This window comes from Pararge aegeria, chromosome 12, assembly GCF_905163445.1.
Source record: "Pararge aegeria chromosome 12, ilParAegt1.1, whole genome shotgun sequence".
In the NCBI taxonomy this organism is placed as follows: Eukaryota; Metazoa; Arthropoda; class Insecta; order Lepidoptera; family Nymphalidae; genus Pararge; species Pararge aegeria.
The window spans coordinates 13,458,736-13,482,297 of NC_053191.1; the positions used below are offsets into that span (position 1 = coordinate 13,458,736).

Here is a 23,562-nt window from a genome sequence, read left to right on the forward strand (position 1 = left end):
ACAGTAGACTTCCCACCCGGGCTCCTCGCCCTGGTACGCCGTAGAAACTGCCACGTTGATTTGCCCACGCTTTGAAAAATTGTGCGGTGTTCACCAAGCTCAACCATCATCATGGGATGGGAGGGAACTTTTTTTTATTTTAACGTTACTGTTTTATTTTTTTGTGCCCATTTTCCTAAGTAACCAGAGTATGTCTATCTATTTTATCAAGCTAAGCTTAGGCGTGGGCGCCGCGACAAATTTCTAATGTTAAAAACATTGTGTACCGCGAGCTGAAAAAGGTTGTTTACCCCTGCACTAGAAAATGATGTTGTTAGTGTAACCATTTATGAGTATTTTGTTCTAGGCATATAGATGATAGGATAGTAGGCTCGTTACTTACAATATGTATAGATGATATGTTAAGATGTTGCAGTTTATAAGAAACGGGATAAATTCAAAATTCAAAAAATCCCTGTCATTCAATATAGTGAAAGTACATTATTCTACCTGTCGAGGTTTTTTATTTGATACCCATAACGTTGTTGAGAATAATAATAATTTAATTAGCCATCAGGCGGACATCTGTGAATTGAAATTGCCATAGTGTGTACTATTCTACTAGTCAAGCATAGGTTTACCCGAATTGAGCGAGTTGGGAGGGGCGGCGGCCATCTTGAAACGATTTTCATCAAAATTGCTAAGAACGCTCACGAATAATTCATCTTTCAAACGAAAAAAAGAGCTACGATGCCACAAACAGAGCAACGAGGCAATAGCATTATTTTGAGCATCTGATAACCCCGAACTTCATCTTGGACTATTGTAAAATTGCATTAGTTAACTAAAACGTCAACATTTAAACTTTACTTTCCTGCTACGACGAAACGGACTGCATAATTTTTAAAACTTGACAGTCATCCCAAACTTTAATATTCGAGAATGCATGTACTGATTAATTTTAGACTAGCGGTTCCCTGCGACACTGCCCGCGCACACTAGATACATTTTTCCCAAACATTTTCCCTATATCTTACGGGTCGTATACTGATGGTCATATAAGCTGTAACCTGCCTCGAGATTGGTACACTCAAAATATGTCTGAAATCTCACTAAGTAGCAGAGATTAGCACTTTCAAAACATTCAAATGCGTAAAAGAAAGATTTTTAAATGCCACAGGTAGTTTCAGAGATAAGCTCGCGTTCAAACAATGCTTTAAGTATAAACCTGGACTGATACAGGAAAATGTTATCATCACTAAAGTACCTACGTCACCTGAAATGCTCTGTGATGGAACATGTAGCTACGTTTATAGCATACTGATTTGATTTCCTATAGTTTAACTAAGTACCTATGGCATAACCATTGGGCATATAAAGTCACAACAGCTGCCCACCCCAGAAATTATTACAAAATGGCCGCCCGCGTTCGACGTCCGCGTTTACTATATTTTTTTTGCAAATTCCGTGGGTTTTTATTAATATACCAACTGATACCCGAAACCTCAGCGTCGTTCGCGTGAATTTAGGTTTCTTATTCCCGCGCGCTCGTTACCAATTGTCTTTAAATTCTTTAATCTTACCACGCGAACTATTTCAGAGATCTATATAGAAAGTACATGTCCTTTTCCATAGCATAGGTGACATGCATACCAAATTTCAAAGCTGTCTTAGCTCGCAATTTTAAATTTTCCTTCGGGAACTACTAAACGAATCGGGATAAAAGGTACCTATGTTTCTTTCCATGTCAAAGGCTACATGCATGCCAAATTTAATCCAAATCCTTTTAGTCGTTTTTGCATGATTAAGTAACAAACATCCACACTTTTACATTTATAATATTACTAGATATGCCCTGCAGCTTCGCCCGCGTAAATTTCGGTACGCAGAGTACTGCTACATAGTCTACACCTATAGTATACATGAAATTTTTGACAAACATTTTTTTATCTTTCCTATGTTACTTCCTATGTTACGTCTGATACCTCCAAGAATACGTGTACAAAGTTTCATGATGATCGGTTTGGCAGTTTTCGCGCGAAAGCGTAAACAAACTTACATTCACATTTATATAAATAGGAGGATAGTTAAATATGTCCCGAGGTTATTAGAGCGCCACAAAGTAGCAAAATCAAAGCACAAATCATGAACGTTACTAAAATTAATCAACATTATATTATATATATATTATTATATTCACAATATAATACGCATCTTCCAAAAAAATTCGTGAGATTATGGCAATGGGGCCCAAGGACAAAACAGGGCCAACCCCACACGCAGTAATTTATTTATGCACTTTAAGTAACATCTCATAACATATCTATAAATCGTGCATTATCCAGGATCAAAAGTGGCTCGTATCTCTCTCTCCATACATGTTCTTCATTTTTGGCAGAGCGTTTGATTTTGCACGTGTTTGATTTTTAGCCATATATAGGTAGGTACCCATATTCATTACGCAATACAGCCACCTGACCTTTGAAAATAATAAAATTTTATGCAAATGCCTTCGCTTAAATTAGCAAAATTCCTAATATTTATTTTATAATATATTTTTCACTAAAGTTCGAAGACAGAATAATTACAAAACTAATCGTTTAATTCTGAACATGGATGAATTGCCATCCAGAGAGCGTAATATAGAAGGTGCGTTTTAAAATTAACACAATTAATAGTCTGCGAAATTTGTAGACAATTAAAATAGTGGTAAGTATGACCTCAAGGTTAATGGATTGCATCTTCTGTATCTATATAATATATTCTATGCATGTAGTTTAAGAGAGTTACGAAAAAGTAACTACCAATCGACTTGATTATTGTCATAGAGAAAGGACGGAGAGAATATAAGCAACTTTTGGTCCTGAAAAACTTTAAACTTTCCAAGGAATAACAGGATCATTGGTATTTTTACTTCAAATATTGTCCTTCCTTCACGTCCTAACAAAGCAACCAAACATTGTGATGATGTTGATGATAATTATTGTTACAGTAATTGCCCGTTAAACGAAATTGACGAGAAGTTCTACGAGGCTCCATTAGCTGGTGACAAATTAATCGACCTCGTCGAGAATATGGATGTGAAAATACTCAACAGCATTACTCCTGGGTAAGATTAATTTTAAATATCACTTAAAACGTATATTATTTTTGCATTAGGTACTGAAAATATAAAAAAAAAAATTAAACAAAAAAATCTACTTTGAAAATAAAAGATAAGCCAACTAAAAACAAAAAAAAAATATTTGCTACAGCATTTTTATGACGGTGCCTAGTAAGATTTCTAAAAACCTTCCTAGATACAATAGCTAAAGAAGGAAATTGGGAAGGTCCAGGGTAATCCTTTGTTAGTCGGTTAAAAAGAGGCAGAAACAGTGGCAATCATCAAGAAAAAAAAATCAATATACTACTTCCATAAGTTTAAGAGAACTTTTATTGTAAAAAAAGCTACACTATCGCATTAGGTTTAAATATTCTGTAATGATAGTTTTAAAATAATAATAAAAATTAAAAAAAAAAAAAAAAAACTTAAATACGGCTTAGCTGCAGAAATAAGCGTTTGGCTAGAACTTCCCCTCGTGATACAGAAACATCTACAACTACTAGTATGTTGAGGTTTAATGTCGATGATGTTGATATAAATAAATATAATAAATATGGGTATGCCTTAACCCTTTTCAGATTGCTAGGCGAGTTCCCGAACACATACGCGTACACCAAGTCGGCAGCTGAAGATATAGTACAGAAATACTCAAAGGGACTGCCTGTGGCTATGTTCAGGCCATCTATAGGTATGAAAACAATTTCTTTACTCTATATTATTCTCCTAGGAGTTTTGGCACAATATTAATAGGGCTGTGCAACGGTTCTAATTTACCGATTAATTTTTGTTACTTTAATTATAACAGCCTATAACAGTCCACTATTTGACTAAAGGCTATACCCAAAGAGCGGTTATGCCCATAAACCCAACGCTGGGCAGACGGGCTTGGATTACCTTAGATGCTGGTAGTAGCACTGAGGACGCTGCTGAATTTTCTCCGGTTTATTCCCTTAGTCGCCTCGTAAGGTACACACGGAAAGAGGAGAGTGGGGTGATGAAGACTGTATTATGATCTGCCGTCCCCAGACGACCAACCGATTCCTTACCGGTTAATTTATTAGACAATTTATTATGGAACTGAAATCTTTTCTTCACGTTCAACTAACCTTAGTAAACCTAAGCCATTCCACCAGCATGGCATAACCAGTTGATACCCGTTGAAACTGGTTACGCCATGAATAAACAAAAAAGTGATGGGTCTGTTCTATGTATCTTCAATGTTATTGAGCAAAATGTAATTAGATATAGTTACTCTATTTAAGCGGCGATAGGACTTCGGCTACACTTTTGGAGGGACCAGTTTGAGTCCCAGAACGCATCTCTAACTTTTCTAAGTTATGTGCGTTTTTAACAGTTAAAACATCACTTGCTTCAACGGTGAAGGAAAACATCGTGAGGAAACCTATGTGCATGAGAGTTCTCCATAATGTTCTCAAAGGCGTTCTTGTGGAGTCCACCAATTGCATTGGGCCAGCGTGGTGAACCTAAACCTAAGCCTAAACCCTTCACATTGTGGGAGGAGATCCGTGCCCTGTAGTGGGCCGGTAATAGGTTGATATGTTTTACCGGGTCCTCAACATAAATAAATGAAATTAAAGAATGACATAAATTTTCACCGATTTACAAGCTCTGAATTTTGCAAATATAGGCAACGTTGCTAAATTCAAAGTTTGGAAATTGGTAGCAATACACAACGGTAACGGTCAGGTACTCGCCTCGAAGCATGGACACCAAGGAAGCTGATACTCATACTATTTTATGTACCATGTCTCTAGCGTAATAAATCATTGTTAGTCAAATACTTTTGCCAATCTAGTGTATACGTTTTATCTGACTTTCGATAAGCATGCTTTGCGATTATAAGGAACTCCTGCGCATATAACATGAATGGCTACTCAACTTTTAATTTTAATAAATGCTTTGTCCATACACAGTTTGAATTATCTCGTTTTCTTTTTACCAAAAGATGCCTGTAAAATGTTCCATTCATCATTAAGGCCTTGGCACGCATTGTTTAGATTTTCTTTTGTGATTACTGATTAGTTTATTCATCTATTATAAATATCTTTAAACAAATAAGAATGGCCTTAATTTTTTCGGTAGCTGATAATGTGATCCAAGTTCAGTTTTCTTATTTATTTTATTGTTTCAGTCATTGGAACAGCGAGGGAGCCACTACAAGGGTGGATCGACAATGTTTACGGTCCCACTGGGGTAAGTACCTAGTAGTCCTAACTAATACTGTTGTTAAAACTGATAAGATTTTTATTCGCATTTTTGAAAGCAGAAGCAATTGTTTTATTTTTCTGATAGCCCACGCAATTCTTTTGAAAGTTTTTTGCACTTGTTTGCAGGTGAGGTCTGACTTGTAGTGTAATAAATTCAAATTGATTTAATGTTTGCGTTGCAATATTCTAGTATTTTAGTGTATCTAATACCTAACTAGGTACAAGGTAGGTAGGTACTTAGCCATTCAAATACAATTATTACCTATAGCAGGGGTACCCAACCTTATTATGCCAGCAGCGCACTTACAAGTTGAGAAATTTATCCGGGGCGCGTAACCATATAGCTGGTTTTAATAGATAGGTACCTAATTGTTAGTTAAAACCATAAAAGGAATTAAGAGAAATGAACTAATAATGGGATGGCAAAGCTTGGCGATCTCCACAATTTTTTTTTTGTATAGGCCCGTGACACTGCAGCACGCGCCTCGCGGTGCACCTCTGTAGGTACTACTTTGGCGCCCAGGTTGGAAAGCCCTGACCTACAGGTCAAATTTTTGAGTCATCGATTTGTTGTCGATTAAATGCAATGCATGATAGCTGTGCAATGACCAGAAATAACTTAGTAATTAATTAATATTTATATTTAAAATTCAATGTATTAATAATTTAACGGAACAAAGGGCTCATGTATATTTAATGTTTGGATGTGAAGTAGCACAGAGCAGACAGAATGTATTTATTAAGTATTTTTTGCGTCGTCATTTTGGCTGTCCTAATTAAAGGGTCTATGAGAATAACATTGCACCAGAGTTGATAATTTTATAATTTACGAATTTACGAAAACCTCCTGTTATTAATATTACTAGCGGACCCGCGCGACTTCGTCCATAAATGAGTTGAGTTAAACAAATAGTCGTATGTCCAATATAAATGATTCCGAGATTCCAGTTTAAATGAATCCTAGCTAGATCGATTTATTGCCCCCGAAACCCCCTGTATACTAAACTTCATGAAAATCGTTGGAGCCGATTCCGAGATTTCAATTATATATATATTTATATATATAAGAATTGCTCGTTTAAAGATATAAGATAGGAGATGTTCAATATCCAAGACAGAATCCATACGTGATTTAAGATTTAGCGTCACAAAAATTGGGCTTAGCAGGTGTCAGTGCGGGTTTTGTAAAGGCGCAGCTGTTGAAAATACAGGGGGTTATTCTCAACCCGTTAACGGCCCACTACAGGTCATGGGTCTCCTCTTCGAATGAGAAATGTTAAGGCTGTATTCCACCACTCTGGCCAAGGGCGGATTGATAGACATCACATACCTTCGAATGTTATGGAGACCTCTTAGGCATGCAGGTTTCCATTCACCGGTAAAGCTAGTGTTTTTTATCCTAAAATTAAAAAAACAACTTCGAAAAGTTCAAAACTCGGCCCCCCTAAAGGGAAGCCGAAACTCTAGCAACTAGGCTTCCAAACTCATATTTCATTTATTTCAGGTGGTAGTAGGTGCGGCAGTGGGCCTCATACACGCTCTGAACTGCAACCCCAAGGCGATCGCTGATTTAGTACCTGGGGACCTGGTCGTTAACGGCTGTATTGCAGCTGCGTGGAAGACAGCTAGAGACTACCCTGGGAATCATGAGGAAGCTCCCGTGGACCAGCTACCAACGATTTATAATTATGTGTCCTCAGAACAAGCACCACTTTCTTGGGGTAAGATTATATAGATACAAGTTACAACGCTGATCTTTATTACGTGAATAAATAAGATGGAAAATCCCAATCATAGGTAATATGTCATCATCAGTAGCCTATATAAGTCCTCTGCTGGACTAAAGGCCTCTTCCAACGGGAGTATTTGCTCATAATCACCACGATGTGCAGATGGTTTGGTGGTCGCAGTAGATTGCAGTAGCAAAGACATACTCGTGTCTGCTGTCTTTTCTCCGTAATATTTCCTTAGTCGCCCACATCGCGGACATCGCGGATAGAGGAAGGGTGGGGACAACTGTATTCTGATCTGCCGTAACAACACGATCCTAAGACTAGCCTGTAAACAAGTGGCGACGCTAATTCGCAAAACGACGGAGAGCATCGTCGGAATGCCACCATTTTCACCGGGAAACGCAGCGTTAAAAGGCTTCCGAAATTTATTATTAAGAGATTTCCACAAATTGTCACAGGTAAACTTACCATCACATTACACCACAGGTACTTACCATCCTCCTGTTGCTTTTGTGTAATGCCAATTAGTAGGTATATAGTGAATTAGCTTATTTGTCTACTCATAGAGAGTACCGGCGCGCAAACAATCATACGTCAGCCAGTGTCCATACGTTCATGACACAAATGGTTGAACATTGTGGGTTTTAAGTGTAGACTGGACTCAGTTTTGTACTCAGTTCAGATTTATTTTGGATTTCCTAAATTAGAGGAACTCTGATAGATTTATTCATCAATAACAACCGTGTATTATGATCCACGGCACCGAGTTTGGGTACAGCGTTATCATACCAAATTTTATAGATATATTTATAGGTACCCACGTCATAAATTCCTAATATTGTAATTTTCCCACAGAAAACTTCATGAAATACAACGAAGTGCACGGATTCGAAGTGCCGACAATCTCAGCAATCTGGTACTATCTGTTTATGATAACTCCTTCGAAGTTCCTGTACAACTTTTACTGCCTATTCCTTCATTGGATACCAGCTTACATAGTAGACGCTGTTTTAGTTTTAATTGGGAAGAAACCTATGTAAGTATAGATCATAATTTATTGCAATTTAATTCATTTGAATATTTAAAGAATTTACTGTACCCAAAATCTAAAAAAGAAGATGTAGCAAGTCGTGTAGGACTGCAGGTATATTATTCGCGTAAACTGTATATTGTCTGTTGCGGACAGGACAAATCAACAAACACATGCTTGCAGTAGGTATTTCATTCTTTTAGCATAAAAAATCTAGTGAATTTCAAGACCATTTTTACAGAGGCTTATCAATATCCATTCGGTTCAATTGAGCATTAAAAGATTGTAAAAAGATAAGCGTAAGAGCCCAACCTAGAGGCACCGTGCCATTTTCCTGGGTTTTAAGTAACTAAATGATACAAAAATGAGTAAATGTAGGTACATACTAAATGTACACACAGCTATTATTCAGGGGTTTAATCTCGACTATCTTTATTAACCATCTAAAGAAACGCGCTTATCTCAGGAACTATTAGTTCGAATAAGAAAAATCTTTTTGTGTTGGATAGTCCATTTATCGAGGAAGGCTATACAAGCTCACAATATTAAAAACATACAGAAGCCGTGTAAACGACTAATATTGAAGAAACAAATACTCTCCACTTTGGTAGTGTTTCTCGAACAGGCTTAATAACTTTACTCGATTTAGCAGTTGACAGTAATTATTTTACATCTCATGTTCTAAACTTTTACCATAAAATGGAAAAGAGTTTGTGAGCTAGCAACATTAAGCAGGCGTGAAGTGATACGTGCGCGGGGCGTTTTCATCATTTATTATTGCAGCGGTTCTTTTACACAATGCAGTAATGGCTCAATGCGGGTTCTGTATGTTCTTAATTCTGTGGTCACGCTACTATTAATAGCAGCAGACCATCAATTAAAAATAGTGCAAAACCATGGCAAATTATTCCTTTAGAGAGATTCCGATAAGGGCGATGCATTAACGGTTAAAGTTACCTTGATTAAAAAAATTTATGGCGGATTTGTTCCCCTTTAAAAGTTCTAAAAGAAATTTCTAAAAGAATACTTTATTATTGGAGATGTTAAAATTCTTTTCCCACATTACAGGTTAAGAAAAGCCTACAAGAAAATAGAAAAATTCTCAGCGGTCATAGGATATTTCGCCCTGAGGGAGTGGAAATTCCATAACAACAATACCCAAAACCTACACAAAGAACTGTGCGATGCTGACAAGGATATCTTCAACTGCGACATGGGCTCGGTCGATTGGAACGAATATTGTAAAGCATATATCAAAGGCGTGAGGGTACATCTGCTAAAAGACCCCCTGGACACGATCCCACAAAGCAAGAGGAGGCATTTCAGACTTAAGGTTTTACACTACTTCTGCATCAGTTTACTCTGTTTTGGTTTAGTAAAATTATTAATGTTCTTAACAAGAATGGTTTTAGGTTAAATAGGTTAATTATACAATTGTTAAGTTAAATGGACTGTGTTTTTAAGAATACATAAGGCTATTGGGTATATTGGTCGGACTTGGCCATTAGCGTTAACACCTGATCGTAGTCGTTACTTAAGTCCGCCGACCCGCATAGGAGCAGCACGGTGGGTCCATGCTCTATATAAGAGAGAGGGATAGTACCCAGCAGTGGGAAATCTATTAGTCTGATGATGATAGAAGAACTTAAAGTTGGCTTCATTCACCTTTATCTTTTGGGTGTTTTAATTTAACTATGTAGGCTATGTTTTTTTTTTATTTTGTTGAATTTCAATTATTAAATCGTAGCAAATAAGACACTCAGAACATTAAGTATTTTTTATGGAATAAAGTTTTTTTAGGAACCTTATTAACTTGTTCTTCGCGAATTTTCAACAATTTCATAGACAGAACATATTTGTGCAATGAACTGGAATATAATCGATGATTTTAATTCTAAAATCCAATCAAATTACTATGTGAATACTATTTTTATATAATAAAAAAAATGATTCTTTTTAAACGAATAATTGTCTCAATCGTAAACATTGCTAAGCGCAATTTATTGTCTTCTTCTTTTGATTCTCAAGCAGTAACTTAGAGACGGATAGAGAGAAAAGATTATGAATAATAAACCAGCTATACAAAGTTTTTTAGTCCGACCCAAAGAGTATAGCTACAAACTAGCACTTTACCAAGTGTAAATAGATAAATATAGACCCTATGCTTTTAATACATAGAAATCAAATACTGATGACGTATTTATCTAATAAAATTTCTGGCTAGTATAATTATGGATACGGCTTGTGTAAATATTTTTATAAAAAATCAGGTTTTATAGCTTGATTATCGTATAATTATGAGCCATGTTTCACGAAATAATTTTTATTTCGTGAGAATTATTGTCATAAGGGTGTGTACCTATTATAAGCTTTAAGCGAGACGCATACAACCTGTTTCATGTTTGCGTCCAGCGTGCGACCAATCATGTGTCTTGCCCTAAATCGCGGTTCGTGTGATTGGTCGCACGGTGGATGCTAACTTGAGCGCCGCTAAGGACGCTGGCTGGACGTCACTGTTTGGCATTAAGGATAAGGCAAGTTTAACTTACCTCATCCTTGTTAACGCAGGCGTGAATATCTTTTTTATAGTAAATAGTGTGCTCAAATAGTATTTAGTTAGTTGCCATTGGATAAGCTAAGTAATTTTTATTTATAAAATAAAAAAAAAATGTTTTTTTTTTTAAATAAATGTTTTATTTTAATTGAGTTGATTTTTAATAAACAAAAGCGGTGATATGACCGAGAAGAATATGGGTTTTCCTTTCCGGGGTACAGAGTTTGACCCCGACATGCGCCTCTTACTTTTCGGAGTTATGTGCGTTTTAAGCAGTTAAACATCACTTGCTCACGGTGAAGAAAAACAAGAGGAAATAATGTTTTCAATGCCTTACGAAGTCTACTAATCCGAACTTGGCTATATTATCACATTCTAAACAGTGGGCCGGGGACATGTTGACAAGGACTAATGGTATAAAAAAAATATTATTTCTAGACTGGGGTTGAAAATTGAAACTTTGTTCACTTATGAATATCAGTTTATTATCAGATAACAACACAACTACAATACATTCGTAAATAACAATTAAAGTTAAATAAAAACTATAATACAAGAAAATAAAATTTGTGCAAATATAAACATAAAATAAAAATACAAATGCGGCGTACAAAAAGAGTTACATTGTTTATATAACTATCAATAGATAAGATACCATCTCGCATCAATACGTTTATTAATCAACATCTCACTGGATAATTTTATAGACTAGTACCGTACCTATCTATCTGGGAGTATTTATATTTACCGATCTGTTTCATAGAATATATTATAATAAATGATATTTCTTTGGCACATAAATTATAGAACATTTGACATAATTTTGTCATTCAAATAAAATTTTGTAAAATTGCTATAAATTTCGATTACGTTCGAAATTTATACAACTGTAAATAAAATCTGCTTTGATCTGTAAATAACGTACATGAAAGAATTTTTGCTGATAAACTTAATAGGTATATTTATAATGTTTTATTTATACAGCAAACCCTACCTGGTCTTGACTTAACTGTTATTTGAAATCGGTTTATAAGAAAACTTAAAAAAAAAGAAATTACAGGCTAAAAAGCACAACTCAATATTCAAATAAATAAATAAATCCATTAACTACACTAAGTCTTCAACTTTTCGTTACTCCAAATAATAAAAAAAATAACAAAATTCAACTATAAGCGAGATTTTATAACAAAACGAGCCCTTTTGACCTGTTAATTCAAATAATAATAATTAATGAGATGATTCATTAGCAAAATTACACATCACAATAATTAATAAATACATTTAATCACCATATATCCCGTGACAATCGTAACAACTTTAATGGATTATATTCACAATCATAAATATTTTGTACAGCGGTAAGGTTTGATTGATTTGTTTTATACTGGTGCTTATTCTGTCCAGAATACAGCAATATTGCTTGGCGGCAGTTCCCAGAACGTGGTCTGTCACAAAAGTCTCTAATACTGTTATTACTGATTTTTATCAACGTCGGAATATATTATGATAAAGATTATCACTAAACAAATTCATCACCATTATATAAAAACACAATCTTCAACATGATCGCAATCATTACTATAAAATTAGAAACAATTATAATCATCCCGTCTTTTGGTGTATAGCCTTCAGTACAAACCAGTTAAGAGTCTATATATAGGTTTATCAATAACTTGTTTGAAATCTTTTCGTCAAGGCATAGTACATATGTACAGTTGTTTTAAGACTAAGTCTTAACACATAAAGTCCTGTTTAAAGTGTGTGACTACGAGTGTTCCAACTCTTAGTATACTTATAGCACAAAAATACTGAAAAGTTAGCTTTATGACACAGACGTAAAGCACATATTCGTATGCTTTTAATATGAGTCAAGACGGTGTTCGAGTCGATACGGTGCATAAAATGAACGACCTTGAATACGAAGTATTTTTAAGGTACGTTTAGGAACAAGCATTTCTTGCCATAATGGCAAATAACCATTACTTTTAAAATATATATAAAACTAACGGGCACTGCAGACTTCGTGTCCGGTTAAGCAGCACCACCTACCGGCCCTAACTGTTTGTGAGTAGTTAGGTTGCAAACACACATACATAAGAATTATACGTTTGTATGTCAAGTTTTAATATTTTTCAAATCGTTTAAACCTTACCTAGACTTCTACGAATATTTCAAGACCCACATTATTTCGTTCGTACGTTCTCAAGTTTAAGTGAGACTCACGAACAGCGATTAATTTATATATTTAAAGAAGATAGATAAACTATCATGAAAATACCCAAAATACCATTGGTCAGCCATGAGATACCAAGTTACCAAGCCAAGTTCATCAGTTGAGATAATGACGATCTGCCGCGATGTAATCTCATTGGTACGCACGAAAATATGTCAGCCAATCAGAGTACACCATATTTACTTAAGGAAAGTCTTCATCCCCTATTGGTCGTTTGGCCCCTGCTGTTTGATTGCGTATTCATAGGGATTATGCATTGGGGGAAGTTTAGTAGGTAGCAAGACAGCACGACTCTCTTGTTGTTGTATTAATCTAAGCGTTAAGAAACAATGCTTAGTCTATTATTCGGTGCGAGATTACTGACAAAAATAAAATAGAAAAGAAGTTAAAATGGCTTATAAAAGTGGTAGTACTTTACATTATTAGTAAACTTTGATTTGTTTATCCATTCGGTACCCAGCAGGTAAGTTGCACAGATGATAGTGATATATCAGGGCGTATTGGCTAGGTAAACTCGTAACTAATTTGTAGCGTCAATGTTGACAGTACATTGAAGAAATGTCACTGCGTAGTTATCATTTCAATTGAACACCCTGCACCCATCTCGTAAGCGTCAATGGAATTTAGGTAATGAAACACTATAACGTTAAGAGTAAAATAGACCTAATTGCACTCGTTTCAAAGCTCATGTTCGCACCAAATGGAAAGTGTGTGACATAAATCGGTGGTAAGGAATGTATGATTTAAAAAAAAGAGCATTAGGTCGATTTTAGTTTAACATTGCCGTATTTTACTAGAGGTGGGCAGCTATTTAGAGGGTCCCCGATTAGTAAATGTCACAGAGTAGGAGAGGTACGATGGATGATTATTCTCATTTCCGCAGTAAAGCAACAATTAGTCTATACGTTTTGTATACTACGCAGTACATTCACATGTATGTTTGTTGGTCTGTCATTACATGACGGTGCATTGTGATGCGTCTTGGCCGGTTGGGGCCACGAACCCTTCTGGCGCGGCGGATATGTCGCCAACCAGTTCTGTGGGCGGTTGTCCTAGGTCTTGCATCTAAAAAATAAAAGAATATGTCTATATTACACACATAAATTTTGAAAATAATTGAAAAATAAATGCGGGCGTTATTAAAAATAAAGTTTCCTAACTTGTCATAAGATAATATAATTAGAGTTTAGATAGTACTCAGAAATAACAGATACTCTAGACAAAAGAAAATTGATGAACTGTTCAAAGATCTGTTTGGTTCCTGCTTTTGGCGGAGTATAAAAAAGTAAGATTAATTTTAATTATATATAAAACAATAAAGCTATGAGAGTTTATATTATTTTTTAAGATAAATAATATCACCTCACAACAATGAGAAACATAATTATGTGCCTGTGGCACTCTTGAAGCGAATATATTTTTTAGGTTTATTTATATGCAGAATGTTAGTGATGTTTTAATGTTATAGGCTTCTTCGATAAATGTTCTATCCAAAAACATTTTTTTTCAATTAAACCAGTAAATATTGCGCGATTAATCAAATAATGAAAATCTTCAGCTATAAAATATTAGTAGTTGATTGTTTTGATTTGATAAATGATTCTTCATCAATCCACACTGGGCCAACGGTCCACCAATTCGAACTGGACCAGGGTAGTGGGCCAGTAATAGATTGTTGACGATGATCAGATGATAACTATTCGAACATACCTGTTGCATTAACTTGAGTACAGTCTCAAAGCGCTTTCGTTTCACGTCTTCATTATCTGTGTCTTGTTCGGGCTCCAGTTCTGAGCACACTTGCTGCATAAGACTTTGCTGTTTCTCGAACCTTCAACAATAATACAACAATCTTTGTGAACAACATATTATGTATCTCTGCATGTCTAAAAGATTCTTACAGTTTAGCAAGATTATATTTCAGACATGCGGGCCTTAACGCATCGTATGGACTTGACATGAATAAAAATCTAATTAAATCATTGGAAAGTGAGCTTTATTATATGATACATAAAGCAAACTTTTCAATATTTTATGTGGAGGTCATTATAAACAACACTATGTCATATAAATCTTACATTTCACACCTTTAATTTGAATTGAGCCTTTATTATAGAGGTGAGGGTGCTTCTGTTGCTTTGAGCTTACTTGTCGCAGTTTTTTTTTCTATTATGAAAAGGACAGCACTATTTTTATACTTGCCAATTTAGTTCATATTAATAGATTTGTATAACATTATTTTTTTATTTATTATAAATTATAATCAATAATAGTATAAATAAATGATAATGATAAAATGATATGATTGTATATATGAATTTTCAACAGTGTAAATTATGAACGACAAACAAAAAACACCATTAATTTTTTTTTTTTAAACAATTTATATTATATAATTTATTTATATTATTATTATTGGTTATTTGTGTTCATTTAAGATATGTGTGTAGCCTGTGTATATTAAAAACCCTTATTGGCACCATTTAAGTAGAAAACTAGACTTTCATGTATAATTCGAAGATTCTCAATTTAACTTTTGTTTTTAATGACGGCCGATGGCTCAGTGGGCGTCGAATCTGCTTTCTGAGTCTAAGGCTGTGGGTTCGTTTTCCACGGCTGGAAAATGTTTGTGTCATAGACATATATGTTTTTCAGTGTCTGGATATTTATAAATGTATATTATTCATAAAAATATTCACCAGTCATTGTTAGTACTCATAACACAAGCTACAATTACTTTGGGACTAGATGGCGATGTGAGTATTGTCGTAGTATATTTATATTTATTTATAATTTATCTATATATATTATATTTATTTATAAAAACAGAAACCTTACCTCTCAAGTTCACTCTGTTCTATCTTTCCTTTATTCTCCGCTAACCAGGTGGGGTACTTCTCGACCAGCTCCTTAAGGGACGGATAGAGCACCTCCTTGGACAACAATGATTGCATCATGCCTTGCATGAATGGTAGGAACATGTTGCCTTCCTGAAATCATTAATTATTATTTTTATTATGTTTATTAAAAAACAACAACGCATAAAGACGCAGCTTCCAGTTAATTTGTTTGATAAGACTAAAACACTAATAGCATTAAATATGTATCGGCAACCTTAAAGAATTTTAGTCTAAAATAACTTTCTCAGTGATAATGTTGCGTGGGGTAGGGATCTGTTATGACATCTATGTACAAATTGTAATCATAAACTTGCTATGTCGTCTACTGACTACTAGTGATTACAACTTAACTTAATATCACTAATGTATACCTTGTCACATAAACTCTGTGTGGTTTGAGATAAGGTGAGTTACCTAGTTGTCGTTAATTGTTTTAGTCTTAAGTTAATCTTAATATTATCGTTATTGTTTATAATAATTTAAAGAAGTAGTAGTATATAACGTTGGCTTCCTAAATAAATATATATATAATATATATATAAAGACAATTATCTTACCTGGTTCCCTCCCTCGCCAAGATTAAAATTATTGAACATGTTCGCGAGGTCTGCATCTGAAAATGGTGTCTGCAGATTTTCCGCATTCGTATTTAAGTTCTGAAGAGTTTGCGAAATCGCTGCTGATACCTAGAAAGAGTTTTGACAAAGTTAATTTAGAAAAAAAAAATAGTAGTAGACCCCGGCCACTGCTGTAGTTTTCTTACGTATGAAACAAATAATTTGCAATAATATATGATTGCAATATATATTATTGCGAATTATTAGTTTTTAATTGAGATATAAACTATACTATCTCTTAAGTATAGGAATAAAAAACATATAAAAAAAAAAGTTAAAATCTGTTCAGTAGTGTACTTTGATCTATTTGAGTACACTAGTTTATGTATTAATATGTACTTATTTGCATGTATGTATTTTAAAATTTGTACCACCAGCAGTCTATTCTCCTCTTCTTTTTTTTCCTAATTCAAAGGTTGCCTGGCAGAGATCGCTATTAAGCGATAAGGCCGCCTTTTGTATTCTACTTCTTTCGATATGTTTCTGTTTTTATTATATTTTATATATGTTAATGTTATGGTATACAAATAAAGAGTTTAATAATAATAATAATAGTTTCGGAGTTCATCCTGCATGAACAGTGTGACACTGGAATAATATATAAAATCACACAATTTGTAAAATTCAAACAATTTGGTTGCACACACATTTTGAAATAGCGATAGTGCATGTGATTTTTCATACCGTCAACCCCATATTCAGTAAAGTAGGTACAACACCTCAATAGCCTATAACAGTCCATTGCTGGACTAAAGGCTTCTCCCAAAAGGGTGTTTACCCATAATCACTACTGTGGCCAGATGGGTTGGTGATCACACTAGATGATAGTATTAGCACAAAGGCTGTCCGTTCTCATTAAATTCCCTTAGTCGCCTCGTACAACTCCCATTCATAGGTGGGGTAGTGACAACTGTATTTTGTAGTGCCATCAACACTCAGCATATAGTTCTTTTTGTCTAGATTAATTAAAAGAATCATGTGTATTTTTAACGTTGTAGTGTATTTTGTACCTTTTATTTTACCAGAATCTTTAAAATAAAAAAAGCTGTGCACCTCGTCAATTTTTTCTTGTACTGCGGGATCATTGGCTTCTGGTTCAGTTGCGGCGTCATCTGATGGAGGTTTTAATACTTGTGCTGCGGCTTCTGATGATTATAATATACACTTATTAGCTTTCAAATTATGTATACAATACATTTAGATTTATATAATTGTTTTTTATTCCACAGCAGTTTACCGCAATCTCACCTGGGGATAAGTAGTAAGTCTAAGATACCGCTCTACCCGACATAGAACCTAGCGGCTCAGCTTTGTTGGTAGGGTGGTAACGAGCAATGGCCAAAGACCAGACTATACGATATATCAAAAAAGTTTGGGTTCTTTAAGAATAAAATGACCAAGAATGGCAAATGATAAGAGATAGGACAACTTTTTCTTGCACATATCCCAAATTAAGTGGGATCGGCACAATATAAATTCTTCAAATATATTTGTTGTCCGACGGCTTCCAGTCAATCCTCCGATGGCATGTTTTTGTTGGTGACAGCCACCATTTGGTTCAAAGGGGTATTATTCCTATTTTATACCTAAGTGATTAAATGGGTATTGAGCATACACATGATATATTTCTGGACACTTCGAGTGCCCCTTTAAATCAGATTAGAGCGATAAAGCATCACTGTATCTGACGTTTTTGGCCGCTCTGGACCATTTTCCTACTCAGCTTTGTTTTACTTTGCTTTGGAATTGAAAAGTGGTAACAAAAAATTCACACCTGCCATTTTTGAAAAGGTCTGCGTGATTTGCTCTTGTGATATTTGCTCCTCTGTAACAAGTAAATTTTATCAATGACATTTTGTTGCCCCATGTACGTGAAGATTTGCCATCATCGTGTCATATAAGGCCTTGATTTGCCTGAGGAAACGGAAGTTTTGGTTTTAATAACAAGATTGTTATCAAAATAAACTCTTAGTAGTTATGGCTTGGTTTAGTATGTTTATCACTCTGAGTTCTGATATGTATCATCTGCCTGCATCCGTATGACCTTACGAAGCATGGTTTCTTATCCCAAATTGTCCAGTTCTGTGCCAGCTCTCCTATGATGATCAGAACAAAAGGGACTCTCCATCGCAGTTACGGGCCGTATTGTATTGAGAACTCTATCATAACCGTGATCATGACACGTGTCAGCAAATACAGATTTTATGATTCCATGAGCAAATGTACATGTCTGGACAAGACTATAGTTTTGACGACCCGGGCGGCCTGCTAAGCTGGAGTGAGCTGGAGTGAGCTGGAGTGGTCCACCCTAGTACGAAGACAGGCGCAGGAACAGAAGGCTTTATAGTTTCCTATGTATAACTTAAGTTCTTATTTGGAGAAAAAAATAGATTTAATAACACATAGTGCATATTTTACCGAAAATTGTCTTTGTTTTCTCATTACTTTTGTAAGATAAGATAAAAACATAAATGTAACATAACTTTTTATCTTGTGCGTGCAATGCTTTCAACAGCAAATATTGTGAGAAGGACATTTTTCATGTCAAAATTGGCACTTATAGAAAATTTATTATGGCAAAATAAGTATTATAAGCTTTTTTTTTTTTTTTATAAATTAATTATTTATTTGATTATCTCTAAAATATAATTTTTATTAATACATAACTATAACCTAAAATAAACTATTTAAAAACTAAATAAAATCTAAAACGTCCTCGAAACCACCACAGCTTTTTTTTGTTTTACTTTATTGTTTTAATTTCTTTTTTTTTTGTATAATTTTAACTTGGTACTTTTTCCTAAGCAATTGTGGTTAATGTTATCGTATTATATGTATAACTAAGTTGTGGTGTTGTGTGTGTGATATAAAAATACAGCATTAATTTTATGCATACTGTTTGTTTCCCTTGAAAAGCTAATAACTAAATAAATAAAATAAAATAAATCATCATCATATCAACCCATCAGGGGCTCACAATGACATGGGCTAAGGCCATAGTAAACCAGGCTGGCCCAGTGCGGATTGGTGGACTTCACACACCTTTGAGCATACATAACAGTATGAAGAACTCTCAAGCGTGCAGGTTTTATCACAATGTTTTCCTTCACAATTTGAACAAGTGATATTTTAATTACTTCAAACACACATAACGTAGAAAAGGTGCATGCTGAGATTTGAACTTGCCTCCCTGAAAGACAAGCCAAAGTCTCGGCCACTGGGCTATCACCACTTCGTAAGATAAGCTTTTAAGAATAGATAGACAATTCTATTACCCGGCACACCACTAAATCCTCCAAGAATAGAGGCCATGTTGCTTTCAAATTGTGCTGCTGCTTCCTTAATAAATTCCTCACTCCATATGTTATGATGTACGTTCTCTGGTGTTGCTACCTGTTCAGGTCTCTTTGTCATGTCTAGTAAGGCACCTGCAATTGATCAATGAAATATTTATTCTTAGTTGTTAGCATAACTGGGACACAAGTATGCTATTGAAACTGTGTCTTTCTGCTTGATTGATGGCAATAAGTAGTAATAAAATTACACAGTGAATCATCTTCATCATATCAACTCATTGATATCCCCACTATAGAGAAGAAGAAAATACACTTTATTGCACGTAAACACACAGGAAAAGAAACTTTCAGGAGTATACAGTAAACAATGTAGACATGCAAAGGCGGCCTTATTGCTGCAAGCAATCTCTTAAAGGCAACCTTAGAGCATGGGTCTCCTCCCACATTGAGAAGGGGTTATAACGGTAGTCCACCACGCTGACCCAGTGCAGATTTGTGGACTCCACATGCCTTCGAGAACATTAAGGAGAACTCTCAGACATGCAGATTTACTCACAGTGTATTCCTTCACTGTTGCAGCAAGTTTTGTTTGAAATGTTAGAGGTGCATGGTGGGACTCAAACTGGCTATCACTGCTTCATATGGTCAGTAATATAATATAATAAATATATCAATATACTATGACATGACACACATCACCATCTAGCCCCAAAGTATTGTGTGATGTTTTGGAAAAATACTTATAACATACACCCAGACACTGAAAAACATTATTGTTCATCGCACAAACATTTTTCCAAAACATCACACAATACACAAAATAAAATTTTCTCTATTATTAAAAGAATAGCCTAAATCAATAGACATTCAAAGCCTTTCTGTACTACTTACTATGGGTAATATGACATCCTAAGCAGTGGTTGTGGCGGGAACCTATCATTTTTGTTGTCAATGAGAAATATCTTTATGTCTAGTTGAGGACTGTGATGTATAATCATCATCATCCGTATATTGTCTCTCTAAGCACACACCTTCTCTCACAAGATAGAGGGAATTAGAGCAGTGGTCCACCATGGTGCTCAAATGCAGGGTGGTGGGCTTCAATGGTAGCAGACAGCAGAACATGCGCTCTGGTGCATCAGTTGGAAAATGCCCACTTGTTAACTGGTTCTTACAAATTCTGTATGGTAAAACTAAACTCCTAACAAATTTATGATTGGCCGCTCTCAGGATTCAACACCTTGATATCTGAAGCTGAAGCTTAGCCAATGAGGCAGAAGTAAATGTGTAACAGTGTATTTAAATAAATGCTTAACAAGACAAAGGTAAGTGCTTAACTAAAACCTCACTTCTATGCAAATTTATCTCCTAACTCTTTTTTTTAAATATGGCTTTCAGGCTTCAGGTTCTAGGCAAATCAAACATTCTACCTTCTACTTATGCTTTCAAATTAACACATTAAAAGAATTGCTATTGACAATACATACACATCACAGAAACACATAGGACCCCATGTAAAATAACAACACAGGAAAAATATAGTGAAGTTATTTCTACATATTAAAATATATATACAGAATCAACACTGAGACCTATTCAAATTCGCTATGTGCATTTCACAACAAATTTTCCCTATTTGGGCAAACGGATCAGAGAAGTTAAGACTATTCTGAAGTTTCTATTTTTAAAGCAGTTGTTTTATTACCTACCGGAAGTAATAATTGATGAATTGAATGTACAGGATGTACATTTGTTTTGTCATGACATCTATAGCATACTTAACAAAGACTTGATATAATATAGACAAGCTTATATTTGCTTCACCATAGTGCGGCACGCATAGCGGATAGCAAATTTAAAGCAATTTATTTTAATAGATACCTAGCTTATGAAGTTCGCAAGAGTCCAAAGTTTACTACATTGCATTCTAATATTTTAAATACCTACCTAAATAAGATTAAGAACTGAAACGTGAAATTCTTCCAGTCCGACACAGGTGATTCCGCCGATGTCATGCCGTATTATTTCTGCCATTTATGATAAATGAGGAAATAATAGCAAAGTTGTGTAACACATATTTAGGTTATAGTATTAAATTACAACTTACTGTCCAACAAGTCATCCAATTCGGGATCGGCGTCGTTCCTCGCAACATCCTTATTTTCCGACATTATAAAATATTTAGATAATTATTTAGAAGAAAAAGAACCGAAGTACGTTCAGCTCCGAATTTTTTTCTGACATAAGAAATTTATTGCCAGTTGTAAAAAAAGTATCACAAGACCACCATAGACAAGTCCTTAAAAGCTAGTACTTCACATGGCTATAAGAACTAAGAACGCTTTACTTGAACTTGTAGTCTATAGCTTTTAAAGTTATGGGGCAGTGTCAATCCGTTATTTATCTACTATTTAAAAAATAACGTGAGTTGAAAAAAATACTTTTAGAATACTATAAAAATTGCAACCTTGTGCTCCAACAATTCAAGATTACTGGAGTTCAGAGAGTCAGATCATAAAGTTTCATCATCATTAACCCATTACCAGCCCACAACAGAGCGCGGATCTTCTCTGGGAATGGGGTTTAGGCCGTAATACAACTCGATGGGTGAATGCGGATTGGTAAACACCATACGCCCTTTATAAAAAAATCTAGGTATATAATTTTCCTGGCGATGTTTTCCTACACCTTTGAACCAAATTATATTTTATTCAAATTCAAATTCAAATTCAAATTCATTTATTTCAAGTAGGCCTACTTTATAAGCACTTTTGAAACGTCAAGTATGCATGTTTGTGTGACTCTACCACCGGTTCGGAAAGCAGATTCTACCGAGAAGAGCCGGCAAGAAACTCAGTAGTTGCTCTTTTCCAACATCAACATTTACAATCATTTTGCTATCTTGCGGGAGATGAGAGCGAGGCATAACTATAGGGATGCTGTTATAAGTTACACTATAAGGAATTTTGTGTATAGAATAAGGTGGTTTTTTAGTTGTTAAGTACTATAGTCGTAAAAATGTAATAGGCCCGTTTTGACATTTGTCATCGCGACGTAACTAGTTATGTAACCATGAGACTCTGTACTCGATACTCACGATAAATCAATTCAAGTTTGTATCAGTACTCGATTGATATTATTATGTATTGTAAAGTGTTCGTTCGTTCAAAGTATTCCTTTAACTTCACAACCAATACGCGTGACTGGCTGTTGATTATACGTCCACTTTTCAACATGTTGAAACAGAGTTAGTACTATATAACAACAAACACAAAACTCGAGTCAAATCACTATGTTTAAATTAATGTCCAAAATAGAAGAGCCATAGTTAACGTAATAGTAAACAATATATATCAAACTTAAACGAGCGCACAGTCAACTTTACAAGATGAGGAACGAAAAACTGCGCAGTGCGCGCGGGGACGCTTCAGTCATGTGCCGCTTGGTCAGATACATCATCTCAGACTCATTATTTAGAACCCATTTTAAGAACCAAGCACATTCTTTGCAGTAAAGATAACTACACAATATTTAATTTCGATATTCAGTAAAAAAATGGTTACAGCTCTAGTATAAAAAAAAAAAAGACTGAGAACGTAACTGTTTTCGGAACGTTTCGCAACAATTATAAATTGCATGCTACTATGAAGTAAGCGCAAAAAGAATACTCGCGATATATTCTTTCATATTATTTAACGTCCCAAAAAAATTTACGTATTTTTTAAAACACTGTATGTAATTGATTTTTATTTTTTTGTTTCTTTCAGTTTCGTTCCAAGTTACATTCTATGGTCTTTCACAAATGTCAAAACGGGCCTATTATATTTTTCCGACTATAACATAGGTTTAACTTTATTGTTTTACTAACACGTTATGGACAAATGTCCGA

The 23,562-nt window shown here is 34.9% G+C and overlaps 2 protein-coding genes across 3 annotated transcripts in view; one reads left to right on the plus strand and one right to left on the minus strand.

Annotated features, from left to right (window-relative positions):
* The window catches only part of LOC120628383 (fatty acyl-CoA reductase wat-like), a 64,599-nt gene extending 53,846 nt beyond the window's left edge, over positions 1 to 10,753 (plus strand). The window contains exons 6-11 of the mRNA XM_039896729.1: positions 2,972 to 3,088; positions 3,661 to 3,770; positions 5,235 to 5,296; positions 6,815 to 7,031; positions 7,899 to 8,079; positions 9,142 to 10,753. Of these exons, the coding sequence (XP_039752663.1) occupies positions 2,972 to 3,088; positions 3,661 to 3,770; positions 5,235 to 5,296; positions 6,815 to 7,031; positions 7,899 to 8,079; positions 9,142 to 9,490 (1,036 nt within the window). The 3' untranslated portion in view covers positions 9,491 to 10,753. The remainder of the gene's footprint in view (positions 1 to 2,971; positions 3,089 to 3,660; positions 3,771 to 5,234; positions 5,297 to 6,814; positions 7,032 to 7,898; positions 8,080 to 9,141) is intronic.
* A 304-nt stretch (positions 10,754 to 11,057) lies between these two features.
* LOC120628387 (peroxisomal biogenesis factor 19) lies at positions 11,058 to 21,928 on the minus strand. Of its 2 annotated transcripts, XM_039896733.1 has the most exons (8): positions 21,781 to 21,928; positions 19,653 to 19,805; positions 18,152 to 18,202; positions 17,431 to 17,522; positions 16,318 to 16,446; positions 15,699 to 15,850; positions 14,571 to 14,691; positions 11,059 to 13,925 (listed from the first exon to the last, which is right to left on the minus strand). In XM_039896733.1, exons 1-8 carry the CDS (start codon positions 21,842 to 21,844, stop codon positions 13,815 to 13,817), a joined length of 873 nt encoding a protein of 290 aa, XP_039752667.1. In that variant the 5' UTR covers positions 21,845 to 21,928; the 3' UTR covers positions 11,059 to 13,814. The 2 variants fall into 2 exon arrangements, with proteins under 2 accessions (XP_039752669.1, XP_039752667.1); XM_039896735.1 differs by lacking the exon at positions 18,152 to 18,202 and having other exon boundaries at positions 11,058 to 13,925.
* Between the last annotated feature and the right edge of the window lie 1,634 nt (positions 21,929 to 23,562).